This window comes from Tachypleus tridentatus, chromosome 8, assembly GCF_004210375.1.
Source record: "Tachypleus tridentatus isolate NWPU-2018 chromosome 8, ASM421037v1, whole genome shotgun sequence".
In the NCBI taxonomy this organism is placed as follows: Eukaryota; Metazoa; Arthropoda; class Merostomata; order Xiphosura; family Limulidae; genus Tachypleus; species Tachypleus tridentatus.
Genome location: NC_134832.1, coordinates 35,044,619 through 35,067,080, shown reverse-complemented (window position 1 = coordinate 35,067,080; position 22,462 = coordinate 35,044,619). Strand labels below are relative to the sequence as shown.

Below are 22,462 nucleotides of genomic sequence, written 5' to 3'. Positions count from 1 at the left end.
CATTAATGTTATCGACAACTTAGTAATTACAATCTAACTCAACTCAGCTGAGTTTCTAAATTATTCTACTTTAGAAAATTATTGCAATATTGTAGGGTCCTTGAAACATTTCAAACAGTGACATCTATTGGCACCATTTGTAACACATGACTAGAGCATTAACAAAAGCATATTTTCCATACAACAGTATAGTATGCAAGTGTAAGTCAATAGATTTGTCAATTTACATCAAGCCTTTTGGTATTGTGTTCAAATGACGAAAGTCTTTAAATTCTGTCCTGTTTCACATAGATAAACTTAATATGAAAATTAAAATACTTTTTCATAAAACAAACATATCATTGATACAAATAACATTAAGGCAAGAATGTTATAACATGTATGTTACGTTCATCAACTAAGTGTGTGTGAATATTATCCTCAAATAACACAGCTTCATCTTATTTTTATATTAACATATCAAACGTTCAAGGCATGAGATCTCCAATATATTTATTGTACTGTACTCTTTTCTCCTATTTCTTTGTTTTGTGTTTAGAAATGTTTTAATACACTTAAAAAGAAATTAAAACTTGAATGCAAAATTTTTTTTTAATAAACTGCAGATATCGAAGCCACTTTGCTTATGAAAATGAGCTGAACCTTGGAAACGTGTTAATATCTAACCAGAAACGTGATTAATACACTTTGAAAAAACGGCCACGAGTTGCAAGATAAAAGAGGTACAAAGTCCAATGGCTAAATCTGATGATTTTGTTTCCACGTGACGATGAAACAAATTAAAGATTATTTTTTTCACTAACATGTAAATCGTCTTACAGACAAGCTTCGTAGAAACACTATTGAAATTAATGAAATTTAGTCATTTTCAAAACTCAGGTCCTATTAACAACGTGAAGCAGGCTTAGCAAACGTCATCACGAATTACCAAAAGTTGTTCGCTAAACTGCTAAATAAGGACTCCTTAGTTACGTTCTGCAACCTATGACATGAAGTCGTCTTAACAAGGTAGATTCTACAACTTTCCACATAAAAACGGTAAATTGTCGTTGTTCTATAATTTACGATCACACACGTTTGTCTGATGTGATTTAAATATATTCAAACATTTAGTACTGAGATCAAGTCTCCAGTGGTACAGCAGTATGTTTGCAGATTCATGACGCTTGAAACCGGTTTCGATATCTGTCGTTGACAGAACACAGATAACCTATTGTGTAGCTTTGTGCTTAACTGCAAACAAAATAAAATAAATACTTCCATACAGTGAAATAGGTTAACATATTGTGTAAAGCGTTGAAATTTCCATATAAATTAGAATAAACGACACAAAACTTTTACTGAAGGTATTATTTATCTTGCTATAATACTTTCATTAAATGACTTAAATTTAATAATAAGAATGCTAAATAGGAAGTCTGATGTCTCATCTTTTAATAGCACTATTGTAAACTGCTTCTGACACTTTGTTATAATCTTCGCTCTCCTTTCACCTTCTTTACGGTTAGTACCCAAATCAGAGTGAAATTCCGTGACTTTTCTAAAACGTCGAAAGGCCTTTATTTGGTATCTACATGAGAAAATTTCAATAATAAGATAATATTAATTGGAGAAAAAAAACTTTAGTTCTCTAGCTCATCATGTTGTTCTCTTTTGCACAATGTTCATGCACAATTCTACACAAGTTTGGATTTGTCTTTCAATTTCCACACCTTAATCCTCAATCTCACGTTACTTAATTTTTGTTGACTTTCTGAAGTTGTTCTACTTTACTGGTATCAGTTAATTTCCTTTTTTCTCAGCCTTTTCAGCAAAATTATCAACTGAAGTGTAAAACTTTCACTACGTCACTGTTTTCGCTTACAATCAAAATTTTCTTTTTTTTCTTTTTTTTTTTTATAACAACTTTTTTGTCAAGATGCAACACATTTCTGTTTACCGCTTTGAGCATACTAGAGATTTGGCTTTAATATTGAAACTTCCAGAAGTCCACTACTTGCAAGTGATCCAGTTTTATAGTTTCAATGTGTCAAGTCTAACGGATTTACTGTTATATATTTAATATCTACGTTTGTTTCAGTTTAAATTAATTCATGCAACTTATATTGTTAAACGTATACTGTGCAAGTCCCATCTGTTATCTAAATTTAAAGAATCTAGAGCGCAAGAATCAACAATGTATCCTGTACGTAAAATACTAGTGATTTCGAGTATTGTTGTCAATTTAACTTGCTACAATCGACACGCGAAAAGACAGGTACTGAATACTGTGTGGTTGCCAAGTTCACTAAACTGAGCCTCTGAAGCTATAATTATGATTAACGCTTATTTAATCAGAAAACTACAGATATTTGCCCAAGAACGTTTATAGATTTCGAACATTACAAACCTTTCAGCTTCAAAGAATTAACTTCAGACGTTGGTATTTATATGAAGCCATCGCATAACTTCAGCAGAAAAAAACTCACAGGTGACGAATAGAACTAGCTGGCATCTCCAAGCGAAGTGTATCAACATAAACGTAACTTGCTCTTCGTGGACCTGGATCATCAAGAAAATGTTAAGTTTCAGCACAGATAGAAGACTGAATATTGTATGCGACTTAATACATGTTGCTAATCTGTAGGAAGACTTGGTCACAAGATAGATGAATGCGATTTTAAATTAGACTGAAATGTTTTACCGGAAATTTTCTTAAATCTTTAGGAAAAGACGCATTTTTCAAATTATGAAAAGAGCCAGAAAGTGATATTTTTGACTATTCCTAGTTATTCATCTAACTTTGGGAAAGTTTATAAGGGGTTACTAGATAAAGCCTGGGGACATCAGTCCTCCGCGTAGCAAACGCTTGATGAGTAAAAGGATTTGCAATAAAGACCCCATTTGTATTTAAGATGTAAAAGCAAGAATTACAGCTCTTCTTGTGTCGGCTCGGGAACAAATACTGTAAATGTACGTCGAGCGTTTAATAACCTTAATTACAGAAGAACAATAACGATAGTTTGTCTTACGTCAACTTCAAAGGTATCCAACGCAAACCCTTTACGTAAGTAATGTCACTCAAACCTATAGTGACGGTTAAAGCTATTCGAAGGCAGTTTATCAACATAAATTCGTTATTAATAAATTAATACAACAAAATGCTTTCAAGTATAGTTTATTTCAATCCGATAGTTCAGTAGCAATAAAATCGCGTATATACTTTCAATTACTTTTTTGAGGGTTTGTTTATAAATGTTCCCTAACGTATCCAGTTTTATAAAATAAATTTGTGATACTGTAAAGTTAAAGTTCAGACTGAACAATGGTGAAGAGAAACAATAACTCTTAATTGAAGTTTTATATTTAATTAGGTTGGTTTAAAAATCGTCTTTGTTATAAAATAGCTGAAACGTACATTTTGGAACAAAATTTGTCCAGCTAGAAAAACGAGTGATTCGGGAGCCTCTATCATTATATGTTCGTAAAATACTTTTCGGATATCGCGAATAGTTATAAATGATTTAGTCCTTACAGAAAAGTTATGCTACCTTTGCAAACAAAAATGACTCATTCTAGCAAGATAATGATAGGTTATGGGTTACTGTGTGCGTGTGGGGGGGGGTGTAATCCTCGGTCATTTAAATCGAAAATTCTCTTGAAATCTTCAGAAATTATCCTTGCGGAGTGTGCTTTTTAGTTGCTCTATCAATTTTTGACAAATACACTTCTTGCACTGGAACATCATCCTCTTGCGGCGAGGCTTCACTTCTGTTTGTCCAACCACATTAAACTTTAACACATTGTACATGAGGGAAGATAGTCTATAAAACTAGGACGTGTAGAGATTTTACTATGATTTTTTTTTTTTTTTAAATAACGAATTCAAACTAACATTGCCATAGCTCAACAACATTTGTGTAAAATTTAATCCTAGAAAAAATAATCATTCCACTTTAAGAACATTTCTGATAATTGCTACATAATTTGACAAAAAGAATAATGTTCCTCTTAAATTTCCGTACGTCACGTATAGCCTTATTAACGACCTTGAAACGCCTGTCTCTGGGATGTAACTATTGCAACATGCAGACCTTCCTATTACCAACCTTGACAGTGTTTCTAAAGGCAATGTCAGATTTCCATTAGCGTTCTAGCTACAGTGAGCCTACCAGTGCTGAACTAACAAGTAGATATACTAATTTTAGTATAAGTTAATTTAAAAACTAAGTTACGAGTGAATGTTTTAATCTCAATGTAGCCGAGCATAGACACGTATATTCATATATATATATATATATATATATATATATATATATATAAATAGGCTTATCCATCTCAGTTTGAGAATACTATTAACAAACTGAAAGAGGTTGATCAATAGTTTGTAAATTAAACAACTTTATACGAACGATTACAAGATACTCCAGGAGTTTAAACATACGCAATTAAGAAAGCTACTGCGAAATAACCTTGATATTTGATATATTGAACCATTTCACTCCGAAATATTAAGATAAAAAATTGTGTATCCTTCTAAAATAAAGTATTAAAGCAAAATCACTAATAAAAACATTTTAATGCAAGTCCTGCGTGTACAAGCTCTCTAAATAAATCAAATGACAATCGCTCCTACACATACAGGAAGTACCTCTCGTTTCCACATTTGCGCTGATAGAAGGTCGCACCAGTTAAAACTGTCGTAAGTTCTATCTCAAACTACTGATTGAAGCATAAGAGATTAATAACGCGAGATTTTAAATCCGGAAATCCGATACTTACAATATCAAATTACTTTATTAATGCAAAGCTAGGCAATAAGCTATTTGCACTATCTTTAGTAGGGGAATCAAAACCTTGGCTCTTTATCGGTGCAAATTTATAAAACCCACTAATGATCCACTGGAAGGCTCGATATCTGTTTTTGCCACTAGAGCAAGCATCAACCTTTTGACAGGTTGATTTTTTAATCTTCGGCCGACCAAACGAGCGTTACCATAATTTTTTTTAATTTGTGGAAGTACTTGCACCAAGTAGCATATGGATTTGAAAAAGTAGCCATTTTCTACTTGCTGTATATTGGGTGCATTTTTTTTCTGTAGTTTGTTACGAAACACCCTTTTTTCGTTATTTTGTTTACTCCCGAAAGCTATAAAATCTCATTAATAAAATGATTAAGATCCATAATATCCTAAATTTTTCACTACTTACCAAAAGATGATGCATGCTATATTAAAATATTTAATGTCTGTTAAACAAGGAGAAAAACGGGGCTTGTGGGAGTCAAGCTGCCTCAGAATTTAATTAAACGTCCTCCTCCCCATCCAAGGAAATGCGATTATTCTGAAAGCTGTTTTAGTAGCAAGTGTATCGCTTACAAAGAGAACTCTCGGAGCGACACAAAAATGAGAACTTAATTGTTTTGTAAAAAAAATGTCAATAACTTAATGTTTAATATTTCCTCAGTTAATTTCATATAAAGGGTAGCAGTGGAATATTTAGATATTACAGAATGAGTAATGTTACTAAAATATAGTTTGAAGTTCAGTTATCTTTCACCGCATTTGTTTTTCGAAAGTTAGATTAGATATATTTAGAATAGCGATAATAACTAGTAAAATGGGCAGACCACGCCTTAGTTTTAAGTGAAGCTCCATCTTGTATTTACACCATTTAAGAGGAAAATACATTATGTAGTTGAAACTTCAGCAAATTTCTAAAATTCCCCCCCTTACAATACTAAGCAAGAAATTAAAAGATCTTAAACGCACTGAATATTAAATTTGTGTAGTTTAAGATCGTTAAGTTTTGCTCAAAAGTCTTCCCATTAATGCATTCAGTAATATGAAATTAGTCGTTTTGGGGTTAAAATTTAATGAAGTATTTAAGGCATTTGCGAAATTTCTGCATATGGGAATAAAAGGAATTTAGTCTTTACTTTTGGAAAAGAAATGTTCGGAAAATTATTGGTAGGTTATTGTCGAAAAAAAAAAAAAAAAGGTATATACGTATTTGTACACAAAATGAACAGGTTTGTTTTACGAAAAATTTTACAGAGTTTATTTAAAATATTTATTCTGAAATTAAAGATTTAATAATAAATCAACTTTATTTACTTACCAAGGAATAAACTAAAAGATAATTAACAGTTTAGTATGAAAAATACCATCACAACTAATACCAAGAACATTCCAACATTCACTTCAGCTGAATTTGATATACAAATACTGCTGTCAAATATCCTGCAGGTGGCGTTGAAAGTCATGTTCATACTGGCGTTTTCCATCATTTCCATACCTTCCACCATCTTTGGACAGTTCGACTTTAAAGCTGCTTCACTCATACAGGAACCAAAGTCGGTCATTGCACTGAAGGCAGAAAATGTAAGAAATCAGTTCTAGTTTGTACATAGCTCCATATGTTCAAGAACAAATTATGTTTAAGGAATAACCAGACAGCACACGAATCGTTATAGTATTAAACCTACCGTTTAATCGCTTACAAGGGATCATCTTTAGTGTTATGAATTTTAAATTAAGTGTAGCCGTAACAGCTCATCGTTATAAAATTTGTCTATAATACGAGAAAGTTAAATTTAGCTGATAACTCACCAACAAAACCGTCTCTTCCTTTTCGCTTCATCTCTTTCTTTGTACGCATTAGATTTTGCCTCTTTGGAGATCCTACTGCATTCAGTAGTTCTCTTTTGCAGTTCCTCCAGTTTACAATTCTCTTCTCCAGTTGTAACATTGAATTGCAAGTCTGAGAAGAGGAGGTTAAGAACTTCATTTATGTAAATATCAGTGTATTTGTTTGAAGACTTGAGAATCCAGAACCCACATTTACTTAACATTGTTCCTTAAAAGTTTTTCATTTAGTATTTAGACAGTTTTAATAGTCTTGAAAGCTCAGTTGAGCTGGAATATTGATAAATTTCAAACCTATACTAAAAAGAAATTAAACTAACCTTTAATGTAGTGGAAAGAATCATAATATTAAAGCTTTTAGGTTGCGTCTAACAACCATCGATCATTGTTACAAGATTTATCAATATTGGAATAAACATGCGTGTATTATTCAACTGATAGCCAATATATTTAGAGAAAGTGACAGTTTTACTTAAATTTCTCCGTGTACGGAAAGAGTAAGAGGTGAATAAGAATTTGTTCTCTAGACCAACTAAATGGTGGTTCGCCATGGGCCAGGTGGGTTAAGGCGTTCAACTCGTAATCCGAGGGTCGCGGGTTCGAATCCCGCTCGCACCAAACATGCTCGCCCTTTCAGCCTTGGGGCGGTATAATGTGCGGTCAATCCCACTATTCGTTGGTAAAAGAATATCCCAAGAGTTAGCGGTGGGTGGTGATGACTAGCTGCCTTCCCTCTAGACTTACACTGCTAAATTAAGGACGGCTAGCGCAGATAGCCGTAGTGTAGCTTTGCGCGAAATTCAACAAATAACTAAGTAATTCAACATGTCCCCAATCTTAAATAACTATTAAGGTCACCTTTTTTATAAACACATTTGCTGTTGTCAAACTTTAAGCAGTATTTGTTGACATCAATTTCTGACTTAAAGCCGTTCAGAAGGTCCTCAACTTCTTTCTCAATTTCCTGACAACCAGAAGAGTCCGCTCCTGTTATTAAACAAGTTTCCGCTTTGATAAAGGCGCTGCGGAGAAAAAGTAGATATTTAACATGAAAGTCACACTTACAGATACTAATGACAATGAGTGAAGTAAATGACTATCAAGATCAACAAGGTATTGTTGAAATTTTATTCATTATATATATATATATATATATATATATATATATATATATATACTCTACGTCTTGACCTACAAAAAAAAAATGTAGGAGTTTTTCCATCTATTAGATAGAGGTGTAAGCTTCCCCTATAATTTTAGGAATTTGAAGTTCACTTCGGATAACTTTGCTAACGAGACTTTCTAGGTCTTTGAAAAACGAGTTAAGATATGCAAAACAGAAGTGTTAGTAGCAAAAGCAGAGCAGGTTTCTAGAATACTGTGCATAGAAACAATTCACCGTGCTACAGTCAATCTCTCCCAGAAAGAGATCTAAAAGAAGACCGTGTGTATAAAGTATTACATTTATTGATATTCATTTAAGACGAAGTGAAGTAAATGTACACGTATGTTAACTGTTTAAAGCTTAAGAAAAGAATGAAATTTTACATACCAACACTTTTCTTGCACATGAAGTTCGTCTGTTCCATTTACCTCTATTTGCAAGTGTTCGAGAAAGTCTTTGAAGTTCTTTTGGCACTCATGAGATACCTTAACAAAATTTTTCTTGTCACATTGCTTTACATCTCCATGTATCGATGCTAGAAAACGAAAGGTATAAACCGTATAATTTACATTTCATAACAAGAGCTTCTAGGACGTTTTGAACTGAAGTATCTCTAATTCAAACACTTTATTCCACCTGAAAACACTACTCCGTGCAATCAACAGCAGCTTTAGAAGTTAAGAACCCATACTCTAGCTCAATAGGCTACAATTATGGCTGTAACATATGATTAATAGTTTATTATACCAACAATAAACACGTTCTTAACAAGACTGTTTACTCAGGTAGTGAACCAAACAATTAAAGTGGAATTTATTAAAATTAGAAGGCATATACTAAAGTCCTAGCATAGAATTTTTAAGAGCCGTAAGTTGATAATTACTAATAACAGACACATTACACTATATTCAAGTCTGACTAATTTCCACCGTTAAATCTTCCGTTGATGCTTCCGACATTGTAGAAAGGTTGAAGACACCGAATATCAGGTTTAGGTTACAGTAGGCGCCACACTCTGGAAAGATACCTCAACTTACCTTCGCGCACGCTCTCTTTCTCTAAATATTTAATATTTTCCTTATGTACAAAGTACTCTTAGGACAACCTGCGTATTTTTAGTTTAACATATTCTTTCTATTATTTCAATAAATATGACCATAATTACACTTTTATTTCACGAATATTACGTAATATTAACACATCCTACTTTTAAACAATAAATAACTCGAACACTACCTATTAACAGATTTAAAGCGAAAACATAACTTGAGAACATCTTTCTTACTGCTACTTGTGACTCTCTTCTTCTATGCACTTTATTATCACCTAACAATTTTTCTTCGCCTTCATTTCAATAGCTTTAAATGGTACACTAGGGCCCTCTATAGCTGTTGTGATTGGTAATTTCATATAAATAAATATTAGAATAATTCCGGAACAGATGGTCTTGTTTCGTTATGCCATAAAACTTCAAACAATCTACTAATCAACCAAAACTGAAGAACTCCCATAGCTTGGAAAGAAATTAAGACAGTATTAAATTGCCTATCAATAAATTTGTACTATACTCATGAGTAGATGAAAAAATAAACTAGTAGAAATTTTTTCGTAAGTAGAATAAATTACAGCTCATCTGAATATGTTATTACCCCCATTGTATCTAAATATACTACAAACCAGAAGATGTATAATTTTTTATTACGTGAAATAGAAGCAAGACACAGTTTAGAAAAAAATTAACTAATTGATAATAACATTATAAATGAATTTTAGCAGATATTACAATGACAAAAGAGATAAAACATCCATAACCCTTAATATTTTAGAGGTACGTTACTACTGCAGACATTAGCCCTGAAGATTGTAGTTCTATTAATACATTTTAGTGGCTGTAACTAATAATAAATATTCTTACCTTTTATTGTACCAAAATATGTATGGTTTTTGTGTTTGTTTTGTGCTTTATACAAAATTTGAATAATTTTTTTTTACCCCGAAACTGCTGACTTAGCTTTTGGTTTTGTCATACATTTTTTTTCCTTGTGGCCTGTTAAAGCACTCGACTCGTAACCTGAGGGTTGCATATTCGAATATCCATCGCACCAGACATGCTCGTACTTTCAGCCGTGGGGGCGTTATTATGTTACGGTCATTCCCACTATTCGTTGGTAAAAGAGTAGTCCAACAGTTGGCAGTAGGTGGTGACGACTAGCTGTCTTTCCTTTAGTCTTACACTTCTAAATTAGGGACGGCTAGCGCAGATAGCCCCCGTGTAGCTTTGCGCGAAATTTAAAACAAACCAAACTTTTTCCTTGTTTGTGACCTGTTTTGACATGTTTATTAGAAGATATGTTTTATCTTAATATTGGATATCCCAAATAAACAAATATATCTACTATGAGTTCATTTTGGTTTTAGAGATAAAAGTTAATACGCTAGTTTTCAAAGTCTTTACGAATTGTGACCTAACAAAACACTAAATCATTGTGGATGAAATACATTATTTCAAACTTAGTGATTTGAGCAATATAATTTGTGATCTTAAATTTGGCATTCAATAATCATGATCATTTTAATAATTAATGGCATTTCTCATATTCGTTTTGATAATCAAATGATCAAAGACAAACTTCATTGCGGTTTCAACAACTAAATATCTAAGTATGTGGAAACTACAAACCTCATTGATGTCTTTTTCTTGAATACCCAGTGTTTAAATATTCTCTAGAAAACACCTTTTGACAATGATTTGCCAGAGACAATCATATTTGTCATTTTTGTATTATTAATTCAGTATTTAAAGATATAATTAAACTAATGCTCACAATATTACATTTATTTTCTAAATTATGCAGTCTCCGCATAACACATGGTCAAAGAAGTTGTTACGGGAATTTTGTTTTAGTTGTCTTTGTTTCTTTGTTATTATGTGAAGATAATACTTGTTTTACCCGTAAGAATATACTGTGATGCTGCAGGTTGTGAAAAATAGTCTTATCAGTTCTCTTAAATGATATTCCAGATTGTCTAAAGCTCCTGTTACGGAATTGAATCAGTTATGTCATAGTGTGCAAGCCACGAACTTTTACAATGTATAGCAATAAACTTCGCATCAATGTAGTTAATAAACCAAATTTTAACGTTATATAAGTTTTAATTTTTTTAATTTTAAAATAATGAAAGATTTAAAACATCCTCAATCTCCCCTAGTGGGAGAATCACAAAATTTGTTCCCCCTTCTCTAATTTACTTCTCACTCCTTTTCAAAGTAGGGAACTTAACATAAATTACTAATTATAATATAATAGATACCATTAAGACAAGTCTAATTTTAATAGCTTTTATGTTTCATCGCTTACAGAGTCGTAAACTAGAAAAGCAGGCTCACTTGCCACGATTATCTGTCGCATTCTCTCAGGGTAAATTATTGTCTAAAATTATCTCCAGTATTACATTATATAATCTATAACCATTAGAAAGGTAAAGTATTATCGATCTAATGATGTATAATTCTATATTGTTTTCAGCAATTATAGATTTCGTCTTCAGTTTGAAAGTTTATCTCGTGGTGATCAAATTTAGTAGCTAAGGAGTTAGTTTAAACACTTCCCGTTTTAATTATAAAAAAAAAATATTTGCTTTTTTGTAAGTTATCATTCTGTAGAAGACAAACATAAGTACTAAACTTGTTGTTGCTCATGCACACTTTTTACTTATTATTTTAAAAGTAACTATGATATAAATATTATAAAATTATGAGGTTAATATGTAAGATAATGATAAATATTCTTCACGACGTATGCTAACAAGGAGCTTGTGCGTTACACCATTCAATAGATTACAACCAAAATATAAAAATTAGAAACCTTCCAGGGTAGCCTAGGTATGGTAATAATAAAAAAGAAGTAATAAATAATTCTTCACGAAATATATTCTCACGATCGATAGGCGAGACAAATGTTCACCAATTGACTTGGAAATCTTATGGTGGGATCATTAGTTAGTCATAAATCAAAAGACAATAAAACAACAAAATTAAGTTTTAAACTGTTATTATTTTACAGAAAGTTATGTAAAGTTATTTCTAATTTTTTATTGTTGGTCAAACTTACCAAATCCTACTTGAATTCGGACAGAGAAAATTAAAGTGAAACATAAGATACAACATAAAGTTTTACCAAAAAAGTTTGATATTTTTTAAGATGTTCTAGAGGTTATAGAAATGAAATTTGAGATTTTTAGAAGAAGAAAAATATTTTAAATTTCAACATAAAAATTGCTTTGCACTCGGAGCAATCAGCACTCCGATTTTTTTTTTGTGTACAAAAGAATTGTGATATTTAATGACAGCTTGCCAAAGTTCATGTAGATACACATGCTACCTTATTCATTATAGTATAGAAACTCTGATGGTTAGTTTGTGGCTACAAGGTCGGTCACGTCAATCAAACCCATATGGAAAGAATTAAGAAATTTCTTGACCATGTGTTACGTGAAAATTCCACATGCCTACAATAAACAAAATAAAAAGTTGTGAAAATTAATGGCTAGTGGGACATATTTCCAAATGGCAGTGCTTGTTAAGTATTATGCAAAGTTACTTAAAAGCTATTTATGCCAGCTTATTCCTAATTTTGAAGTGCTTCATTACAGAGAGAATTAACTAAATCAACATACTCACCAGCTCATGGTCTATTCTAATCAAATACTGGATATGATTTTCACACCTATAGCCCTAAGGTATGTGGCACGATTTGTTTATCGGAAACAGAGTGTGAAATATGGAACCTCAGGTTCAGTTGTTTTTGTTCGTTTTTGCACTTTAATCACTTGGCTGTGCTTTGCTGAATTCTAAAAAAAAAAATGTACATTAAAGTACAGAGAATAGAATGCGTTGTATTAAAACTATTTTGGAGCCTCACAACGTCATTAGTGTTCATGTTGCCACGCCTAATCATGCTTTGTTTAACAATCGTACATCTTGTTTATAGATAATCCTACAGCATAGTTTACATTTTTATAACTCTGTCATAAGACTTTCAGGTCCAAAGCACACCACTGCTCTCGAGATGTTTTCCACAATCCATCTAGTGTATGAAGTCGTGTGCATGAGCAATATGACTGAAAACCTTATCGTCGTAAACCCATATATTGTTGGCTTTACTTCCATACAAAACTAGTATTTATGTTTGATAAGTATGCTCACTTCAACCTTTGTAACCTCTTTCCTAACTTATCCCTGGTTAAATGTTCGGCAGTTTTTTTTGCTAGGTGATATTCATACAGTTCTTCACAGTTGGTCTTTCTTTTGTTTTAAAAAACTATTTGTGTCCTCGATCTACACATATCTTTATGACCTGTGTGTATATGAAGATGAATCAGAGAAAGCTGTTATATACTCTTTCAAAGGTAAGCAATTTTCAGTGACATTACACTTCCTATGAAATATAAACAATATACTTGCAACTCGACCATGACTTTATATCATTTGTGGTTGGCATTTGACTTGTTTGTTTGCACATTCAAACCTGTTATAATTTTGGGATGATTATTAACTGAATAAAATCAATCAATAACAGAATATTTAGAATGTGTCAGACGAGCTGACAAAGATCTATAACAGCGGGAATGTTATAGGAAGCAATATCAATAGATGATGGAAGCTTTTTTAAGAGCTAAGAAATACACAGCTCATCATCTGGGAAGGGTATACAGAGATAAAGAAGAGGAAAATCGATGACCAACATGTGATTAATGATAAAAGTTCACTTCTGAGTTGACCATTTCTATTTTGCATATAAGAAAAGTTCATTATAATACATTGCTGCTATTTACGTTGCACTTAATACTGAAATTGTTCAAATTCTACATAATAATATATTTCCTATATAAATTTAATGTTCACTACACTTTAATAAGGCCTGGCATGGCCAAGCGCGTAAGGTGTGCGACTCGTAACCCGAGGGTCGCGGGTTCGCGCCCGCGTCGCGCCAAACATGCTTGCCCTCCCAGCCGTGGGGGTGTTAAAATGTGACGGACGTTGGTAAAAGAGTAGCCCAAGAGTTGGCGGTGGGTGGTGATGACTAACTGCCTTTCCTCTAGTCTTACACTGCTAAATTAGGGACGGCTCGGTGCAGTGGGCTAACAACCTACTCACTTAAATACTTGTTGAAGAATCCGCAAGCGATTGCGGCACTATGTTCCTAGATGGAATCTAATGGTGATAACTAACTAACTAACTAACACTTTAATAAGATATTTTATATGTGACTAAATTTAAAAGTCAGTAAACATAATTTTCAGTTAGCATAAAATTACTGCATAATTTCTACTAAATACAGTGTTCTAAAACAGTCAGATGTTTAGAATGTGTCAGTCAGCCTAGAATAATTTTCAAAATGAAAGATATTTTCAATTCTACCTTTAATATCTAATTAAACATAGAAAATGTATGATATTTTGTTATACACTAATGTCTAATTATTATTTTAATATTTCATGTTATAATGCTTCAAAACTAACGTATAATTTGTAACAGTGTTGCTATATTAGACGAAGTTTACTAAATGCTGTATATTAAGGTGCTACATATTTAGGAGCTACATGACAAAAGTCAATTCTGATTTATCTGGGAACAACTATGGATTTATTCTAAGGCAAATTTTAATCAATGATTGGACAAAGTTTTCATCATCGTAACGTTTCCATTACAATGTATTATACTGGCGTCCAATAACATAACAATTACATAAAGAACATAGTAAATGTCTGAAATATTTCTTCGAAACAAATCATCATGTTTATATTCCTGTTCTTGAAAGAGATTGTGCCCTGTACTATTTTACAAATTTCATAATAGTCATTGTTAACACTAAAATTACATGTGTCACATATCCTGATACGTTTTGGTTTCTTACTATTTTAGAGATGGTCCTTTGTTTCTTGTTCTGCTTCTGCATTGATTGTCATGTCATCAACGAAGTTTGTTTTTTCTAAGGTCTTCCTTAGTAATAGTAAGTAATACCTCGTCTATTTTGTTCATATATCTATTTGATTATCGTGTTATTGATATAACATCTTATAAGGTTCTCTTTATTTTACCAAATTCAGAGTGGCAGAATTTATATTTTTCAAAATGAAAGTTAGTTTAACTATCATGTTTCAGTTCTACTTTTAATATTTTTGGTATCTACTTAAACGTAAAAACTACATAAACATGTGAAATGTATGCTATTTCATTATACAATACAATATACGAGATCTGTTCAAAAAATACGCGGACTGACGTCATAAAACAAAATGTAATTTATTTAGAAGTTACAGGTCTGGGACCCCTTCAAAGTACTCTCCTCCCCAACACACACACTTATCCCAACGGTGTTTCCACTTGTTAAAACAGTCCTGGTACGCTTCATTTGTAATGTCCTCCAGCTCCTTCGTCGCATTTGCCTTAATCTTGGGAATCGTCTCAAATCTTCTTCCTTTCAAGGGTCTCTTGAGTTTGGGGAACAAGAAAACATCGCAAGGAGCAAGGTCAGGCGAGTAGGGGGTGGGGAAGAACAGTGATCGAGTGTTTGGCTAAAAACTCACGAGTTCTGAGGGCTGAATTTCGCAGCAACGCGGTGCATCTTCAATTTTTCGGTCAAAATCTCGTAACAAGATCCAACTGATATCCCACAGCCTTCATCAAGCTCCCTGACAGTCAGACGTCGATTTGCCCGCACCAGGGTGTTGATTTTGTGGACGTGTGGGTCGTCAGTTGACGTGGAAGGACGTCCAGGACGCTCATCATCTTCAATGGACTGTCGACCATCCTTAAAACGTTCATGCCACTTGAAACATGCCGTACGCTTCATAGCTAACATAGCTTAAGCCGTGTTAAGCATAGCAAAAGTTTCAGTCGCAGATTTTCCAAGTTTAACACAAAATTTCACAGCAAGTCAGGTCATTCATTTTGAAATCACCTGACGTCCTTCACTTAAAACCGCGTAGCTAATACGCAAATGAAGATATCTGCAATCGGGAAATGGTGTCGTAATCAGCTGATCTGTGCGAATCTAGCGACACCAAGCGAATTCCCCTGGAACCAACTGGAGCCGCGCAATTCAAACAATCCGCTTATTTTTTGAACAGCCTTCGTACTATATACTTGAGTAGCACAATAACAATTTTCATTTAAATTAACAACTTTGTAATCATATATTGTGTTTGCATTCATGTTCCAGACGCAGGTATTTTCTTTCTTTTTTTCAAAACTGACATAAAATTTTGAAACAGCATTATGGCAACTTTTAGGTCAGGTGGTTAAAGTACTCGACTCGTAATGCGAAGGTCGCGGCTTCGAAACCCTGTCACACCAAACATGCTTGTCCTTCAGCCATGGGGGCGTTATAATGTGACGGTCAATCCCACTATTCGTTGGTAAAAGAGTAGCCTAAGATTTGGTGGTGAGTGATGATGACTAATTGCCTTCCCTCTTGTCTGACACTGCTCAATTAGGGATGTATATTGCAGATAGCCCCCGTGTAGCTTTGTGCGAAATTAAAAGAACAAAAAAAACTAAAAGTCAGAACAAAATTTAATTTTATGTACACTACACTATTTAAATTTATTATCTTACCAAAACATCAAATAGATTTATCATAAATAAACAATAGAATGACAATCATAATCATAAAAGAACCATAAGTTATAAGCCAATTGATTATTCTTCAACTATTTTAAAACGCATTTCCTCACGTGGATCTTGAAATTGTTACCATAACATAAATTCTTTCATACACACTTTACAAGTAGATAAACAAACCTATAAATATAATCAGTAACAAATAAGTGATTTTCTTACATGAAAGTCATTTCTCATCATAGGTTAATAACTGTCTTTAGTATATAATTAGTAAAATCTCGTACTAAAATAACACAAATATTGAAAAATTTGTTTACAAAGCTTTGAAATATGCAAAGGTACGATTTACAAAAATTACTTAATTTGACAATTACTGACATACATGTCTAGATTAGTCCCTTATGATAAATTATGCCTCTTAAATATCATTTCATAACAAATCTCCATTTACATTTGATAGATAAAACACATTTTTCATAATCCAATATAATGCCATTAATATATATAAGTAACATCACATCCTAAACAAGCATACTGAAACATTTATTAACAAACCTGCAAGATGTATTATTCACGAAAACAGTTCGTAAAATACTGACTTAAGTCCAATGTAATAATACCTGTGGTACTACGTACTTGTTCAAGCATGCTATTAGTCAAACAGAATAAATCACCATAACTACATAAAGGTCATTCTCCAAATTATTTAGTTCCTCATTTAAAAAAATATACAAAATATATCATGTACTTGAAATATGTAACTAATTTGTCTGTCCCACACCGTGCTGAACATCAGTACATCATATATCATCATAACATCATATTACCATTACGTTATATTATCGAAATGTACAAACATGTGATCATCATCTCTGTACAAATCATCTTGTTGAGTGTCCTATTTATTTTATAGAAGTTTATTTTATTTATGCAGACATATAATTAAACATTTAAATATTCCCAACCAAAACAAAGAAAGCTCCTAGGAAATGATGTCAAAGGATAAAACTCTGCGACCAACATTTTGACCTTTGTTCGTCAGTCCCACGTTGATCAATGACTTTATCTTGAAAAACATCGAGTAATGAAACCATGAAGTATTGTAATTCATCTGATATGCAATGACAGAAAGCATTAATTGTGGCTTCTGTATGATATAAGAGACGGAGAATGTGTTGAATGCTTTTTTACCTCACTTTATTATTTGAACATTATTTACATTGAATATCTAAGTGATATGCTTCTAAGTTTTGTGATCTCACAACAAAAAATACGGTTTACAATAAAAGACATATTTATCATTTACATTACCAGCTTTTGAAGAGTGTTTCTATATTGACTTCAATACAGTCACATTACTATAATAAGTCCGTTATAAGACTAGGGAGAAATTAAATGCGCAAACAATATGATGTCTTAAGAAAATGAGAACTATTTTGAAATGCTAAATAAAATGAATAATTTCTAAAAACACTTTTTATCTCCTTATAATTAAATTAAAATCTGCCTGTAATGATGAAGAAAATTCCAGTTCTATCACTGCCATTGCAATAGTGTTTACAGTCTTTAGATCTAATTTCAATGTAAGCATCTTTACATTACAGTTTTTCAACGCTACACGCCGTTGGACACACTTGTGTGGACCTCGAGGGACGGGAAAGGAACAGACAGTGGTGTCAAAGACAATGACGTCATATTTCTACTAAAATCATCAGAGGACGTGTAGCTAGGGACGCGCTGTTAGGCTGTCATAACCGACGATTTCTTAAAAGTTCCACGAAAAGAACCATATGGTATGTTTCTAGGCCACTATAGGCGGCCATGGTGTAATGATTTCACAAAGCGAAAGCAGAGGGCGTGGCTATATTAGTAGAGAGTGATATCATAATTCGATACCAGAAGGTATATTATTATAGATGGATTGTGACGGAACAACTAGTTTCAACATGATTATACTTTATACAGTTAATATGACTCTATAATTCATTAGTTTTATACATTTACTGACCATTCATATCTAAAACATCCGGGAAAAGATGCTTATTTAAATAACATTTATGTAATGTTACATAAGCTGTAAAATGGTGGACCACATTATTATACTTCCACATATGATTATGTTGAAGCCGTTATATTAACAACAATCTTACTCTCCGTAAGACTTGAACAAATTTAAATGAAGTCAGAACTTATGTTTTTCTTTCAATTATATATGTTTATTAGTATTACATGTATTAAAGTGGGCAATGTTTCTATGGGTTCATACAGATTTCAAAGTTTATTAGATTATGTACTTTTGATAAACATGTTCTGTAATTCTGTAGGACAGTAAGCAGCACACAGCCATTCTTTTACTTTACTTTCGTGGTTCATTAACACCATGGAGACATTTCACTCTTTTTCATTATGGTATGTTCAGTCTATCTAATTTCAAAACACATGAGTAGCAAACTTTACTCATATAACGAATTTTAACATCTAATTAATAAACTTCGTAGTAAATAATTTTCCTACGTAATAAATATGTTTAATAACTAGTATAGAATAACAACACTTACCATTTTTCGTAAATCCTTAAGAAATTATTTTTACTGGGTACAAATCGACACAATGATAATGGATTATTGTTCACACATATACACACGAAAGAATACAATCTTTGAAGTACTTTTTTTGCTATAAATTTACGTTCAATAGTTTTTTTGATGATTTTCTTACGTTGAGATTACATAAAGACAGTTATAATGATCAATATATTCTTCTCCCTTATCTTGACCAATGTAAATGCAGAGCCAGAGCTACCATATTTGTTAATTAGATCCAGACCGACGATGTACAATTATTTTTCTGCATGATCAAATAATTGATAACAGGAAACACGCCTAAAGAACTTCTTTCACGTACACAAATTTGTGAGGGTATCGAATAAATTTCTAAAATGTTTGTAGCTTCTTTCGGACAATGTTCAATAGGAATCCTACTGCTTCACTTTCAAAAGTGAAAGATAAACCATTACAACATATTCTGTATGCAACTGATGTCGATGTTTGTTTGTTTGTTTTTGAATTTCGTACAAAGATACTCGAGGGCTATCTGTGCTAGCCGTCCCTAATTTAGCAGTGTAAGACTAGAGGGAAGGCCCCACTGATGTCAAACTAGCTAAACTTTGACTGCTAGGAAATACAGATATCACTACGAAGTCTCAACACATAAAAAATAGCCAGAAAGGAAAAGCCAGAAAACTTTTAGCGAAACAAAAGTCAATTATAATAAACTCTCGCTATGTATTTACATTATATATATATATAATATTGAAACTGAATGGTTCACACTCTACATAATCATATATTTTCTACATAAGTGTAATTCTCACTATAATTTAATTAGATATATTGTATGAACTTAGAAGTCACTAAACATAGTTCTTTCACTTTAGGTAGTGATACAAAACCCAAATGTATTTTTTCAATACTTGAGGAGACACTTCAGTTAGCATACAATTATAACATATTTTCAACTCAATTCTATGTCCAACAAATGGTCAAAAGCTCAGATTGCGTCAGTCAGCTTAAAAAAGTTTCAAACTGAAAGAAAGATCAATTCAATTCTACTTTACGATATTGAATTAGACCACATAAACATGAACATCCTTATCTGAATAACAGTGAAATATTTCCACGTTGTTAGTGAATCAGAAATGAAAGTATGTTGCATACTGTCATATGGAAGTGTAGAAACATGCTTATCAAATCTACATTATCTAATGGACTTTGAATTCTGTGTACAATCCTTAGTAACATTGATCACCTTTGTAAAATACATGTAATAAAAAGAAATAAATATATAATTCTGACTACACATTCAAATAACGGATAACAGTTACATTCATGGTCAGTAAGATTGTTGCTAAAATAATGGGTTTAACTTAATTAAATCTAGATATCGATGATGTAATCATATCTAGAAATATAGTAACTTAGCCCCTCTGGTAAAGCTCGTATAAAGTAAAACCTTAAAGTAACATGTGCAAATGAATTATCTTGCCAAGTTTTATGGATATTATAAGGTAAAACTAGTGCAATTATTTTAAATAATAGCATGGTATTTAAATAAGTATCCTTTTTTTCAGGACGATTTGCATATAAATGGTCAGAAAATGTAATAAGATATAACGATTAATCACTTTTATTATGAAGCAAAATGGTTTACTGCAGAGTTTATTGACAAAAACTATATATTTTTTTGTTCATTCAATCTTAATTAATTAATGTTGATTCAATATTAGGTATGGTAAGACCCGGCATGGCCAGGTGGGTTAAGGCGTTCGACTCGTAAGCTGAGGGTCAAGGATTCGAACCCCGTCGCACCAAACATGCTCGTCCTTTCAGCCGTGAGGGCGTTATAATGTGACGATCAATACCACTATTCGTTGGAAAAAGAGAAGCCCAAGTGTTGGCGGTGGGTGGTAATGACTAGCTGCCTTCTCTCTAGTCTTACACTGCTAAATGAGGGACGGCTAGCGCAGACAGCCCTCGTGTAGCTTTGCGCGAAATTAAAAAAAAATAGATATGATAAAATTCTTTCATTACAGGAAATTGTAAATTATTTGTTTTAATTCAAGAGAATATGTGATAAAAGTGACGTGTGTAACACTGTTATAGTATCTTTATCATTGAATAATAATTTTACTTGAGACATTAATGATTTAATTACTGGTTGAGGCATATTGAAAATCAGTTTGCCTTAGTAACACACTGTACATGCAAAACACCATCTGCCTTTGTTAAACATGTGTAAATGAGTTAAGAATATCATAAAGTCAACCTAGTAAAACAGCAAATTTTAATTATTCCATAATGTTTAAATAAGAGTCTCTTCTTGGACGTTTTACATAGTTAGGAAATCTATAAAATTAATCTAATAAATTAGTTAATCATATTAGCTCCATTGATTACCGTCACGTTGAAATAGTTATAAGTCTACTGGTACTTAACTATTATATCATCCCTTCCTAAGATAACCATGCCTTCTGGTTTCACTTTGTGGAAATATTAGTTTATGACCACCTCATACAGCAGCCCAGCAACATATTATCCAGTTTCACTTCGTAATGCTGTTACGTAATCGTCCGTTGGACGGGCTAGCAACGCGCCCTTTGGTACATTTTTAGAACAATGACGTCATCGTTTTTGGTAACATCACTGTCTCCCTAAAGTCGATACACGTGTAGCGCCATGTTACAGTCTGTAATACTCTTAATACTCTTACTACTGATAATATGGAAATTAAATTCTGGAAATATAAAACAAAATGATGCTAAAGTCTAATTTTATTCATTAACAACTTCAAAATTACCAAAAGGTAATACTTAGGCAATAACTTAAAATACTTTAATGAAAGAAGTGAGATTAAAAAAACGTTACATTTACTTTCAAGAAACGTGATCAAAATCTACAGTTAAAGGCTGAAAGGGCGAGGATGTTTGATGCGACTGGAATTTAAACTCGTAACATCTCAGATAACATATACCTTTGTAGTTATAGTTTTGTTATTTTATTTGCAAAGCACATATACGATATTTTTCAGTTTGAAACCATTAGACCAACGTAATATATGTTAACGATTTCATTTAAATACGATGTTAAATTTTAGAACATATTTAAGTAACTGTAATTCCAATTTTGCAATATTTTTGAAAATATCCAACATTTACAAAAGGCTATTAAAACCACTTCGTGAGCAAAAACGCAAACACCAGTGAAGATCCGTTGCTCTTAAACATTGATGATCGGCCGCACAGTGTATTATAATCTTTACAATTTACTTTAAATTGTTTCTGTAGCAAAATTCGAGACACTTCCAAGCTGTTTTCTATAAAAAATTGTGCAGGTTCGGTACAACCTGTTTCTTCCGCCGCATTTGTTTGGCAGGCTTCCAGCTTACAGAAACTCCTGAAAAGAACAAATATTTGTATAATGTAAAATTATCATTTAATTCAAACACTTCAAATCTTTTGACTGAAATTCTAAAGGCGAACTACATTGA

The 22,462-nt window shown here is 32.4% G+C and overlaps 2 protein-coding genes and 1 long non-coding RNA gene across 9 annotated transcripts in view; 1 reads left to right on the top strand and 2 right to left on the bottom strand.

Moving 5' to 3' along the window:
• Positions 1-821: 821 nt before the first annotated feature.
• LOC143222158 (uncharacterized) lies at positions 822-18,140 on the top strand. The gene is made up of 3 exons (XR_013012042.1): positions 822-1,008; positions 14,717-14,804; positions 18,022-18,140. It is a non-coding gene; the product is annotated as an uncharacterized LOC143222158 (long non-coding RNA).
• LOC143222155 (uncharacterized) lies at positions 6,070-9,187 on the bottom strand. Its single transcript, XM_076448211.1, has 5 exons — positions 9,028-9,187; positions 8,179-8,326; positions 7,485-7,648; positions 6,591-6,741; positions 6,070-6,347 (listed from the first exon to the last, which is right to left on the bottom strand). Exons 1-5 carry the CDS (start codon positions 9,065-9,067, stop codon positions 6,122-6,124), a joined length of 729 nt encoding a protein of 242 aa, XP_076304326.1. The 5' UTR covers positions 9,068-9,187; the 3' UTR covers positions 6,070-6,121.
• Positions 17,595-22,462, bottom strand: part of LOC143222156 (protein GVQW3-like) — a 36,456-nt gene continuing 31,588 nt past the window's right edge. For all 7 annotated transcript variants that reach the window (XM_076448220.1, XM_076448219.1, XM_076448212.1 and 4 more), the window contains one exon: positions 17,595-22,368. In XM_076448220.1, coding sequence (XP_076304335.1) covers positions 22,289-22,368 — 80 coding nt within the window. In that variant the 3' untranslated portion in view covers positions 17,595-22,288. The remainder of the gene's footprint in view (positions 22,369-22,462) is intronic.

Coding starts and splice junctions, on each gene's coding strand:
- LOC143222155 (XM_076448211.1), bottom strand. CDS start 9,067: ATGTTCTCAAGTTATGTTTTCGCTTTAAATCTGTTAATAG. Junction 8,327..9,027: donor CGCTTTAAATCTGTTAATAG/GTAGTGTTCGAG, acceptor TTCGTTTTCTAG/CATCGATACATGGAGATGTA. Junction 6,348..6,590: donor AGGAAGAGACGGTTTTGTTG/GTGAGTTATCAG, acceptor TTCTGCCTTCAG/TGCAATGACCGACTTTGGTT.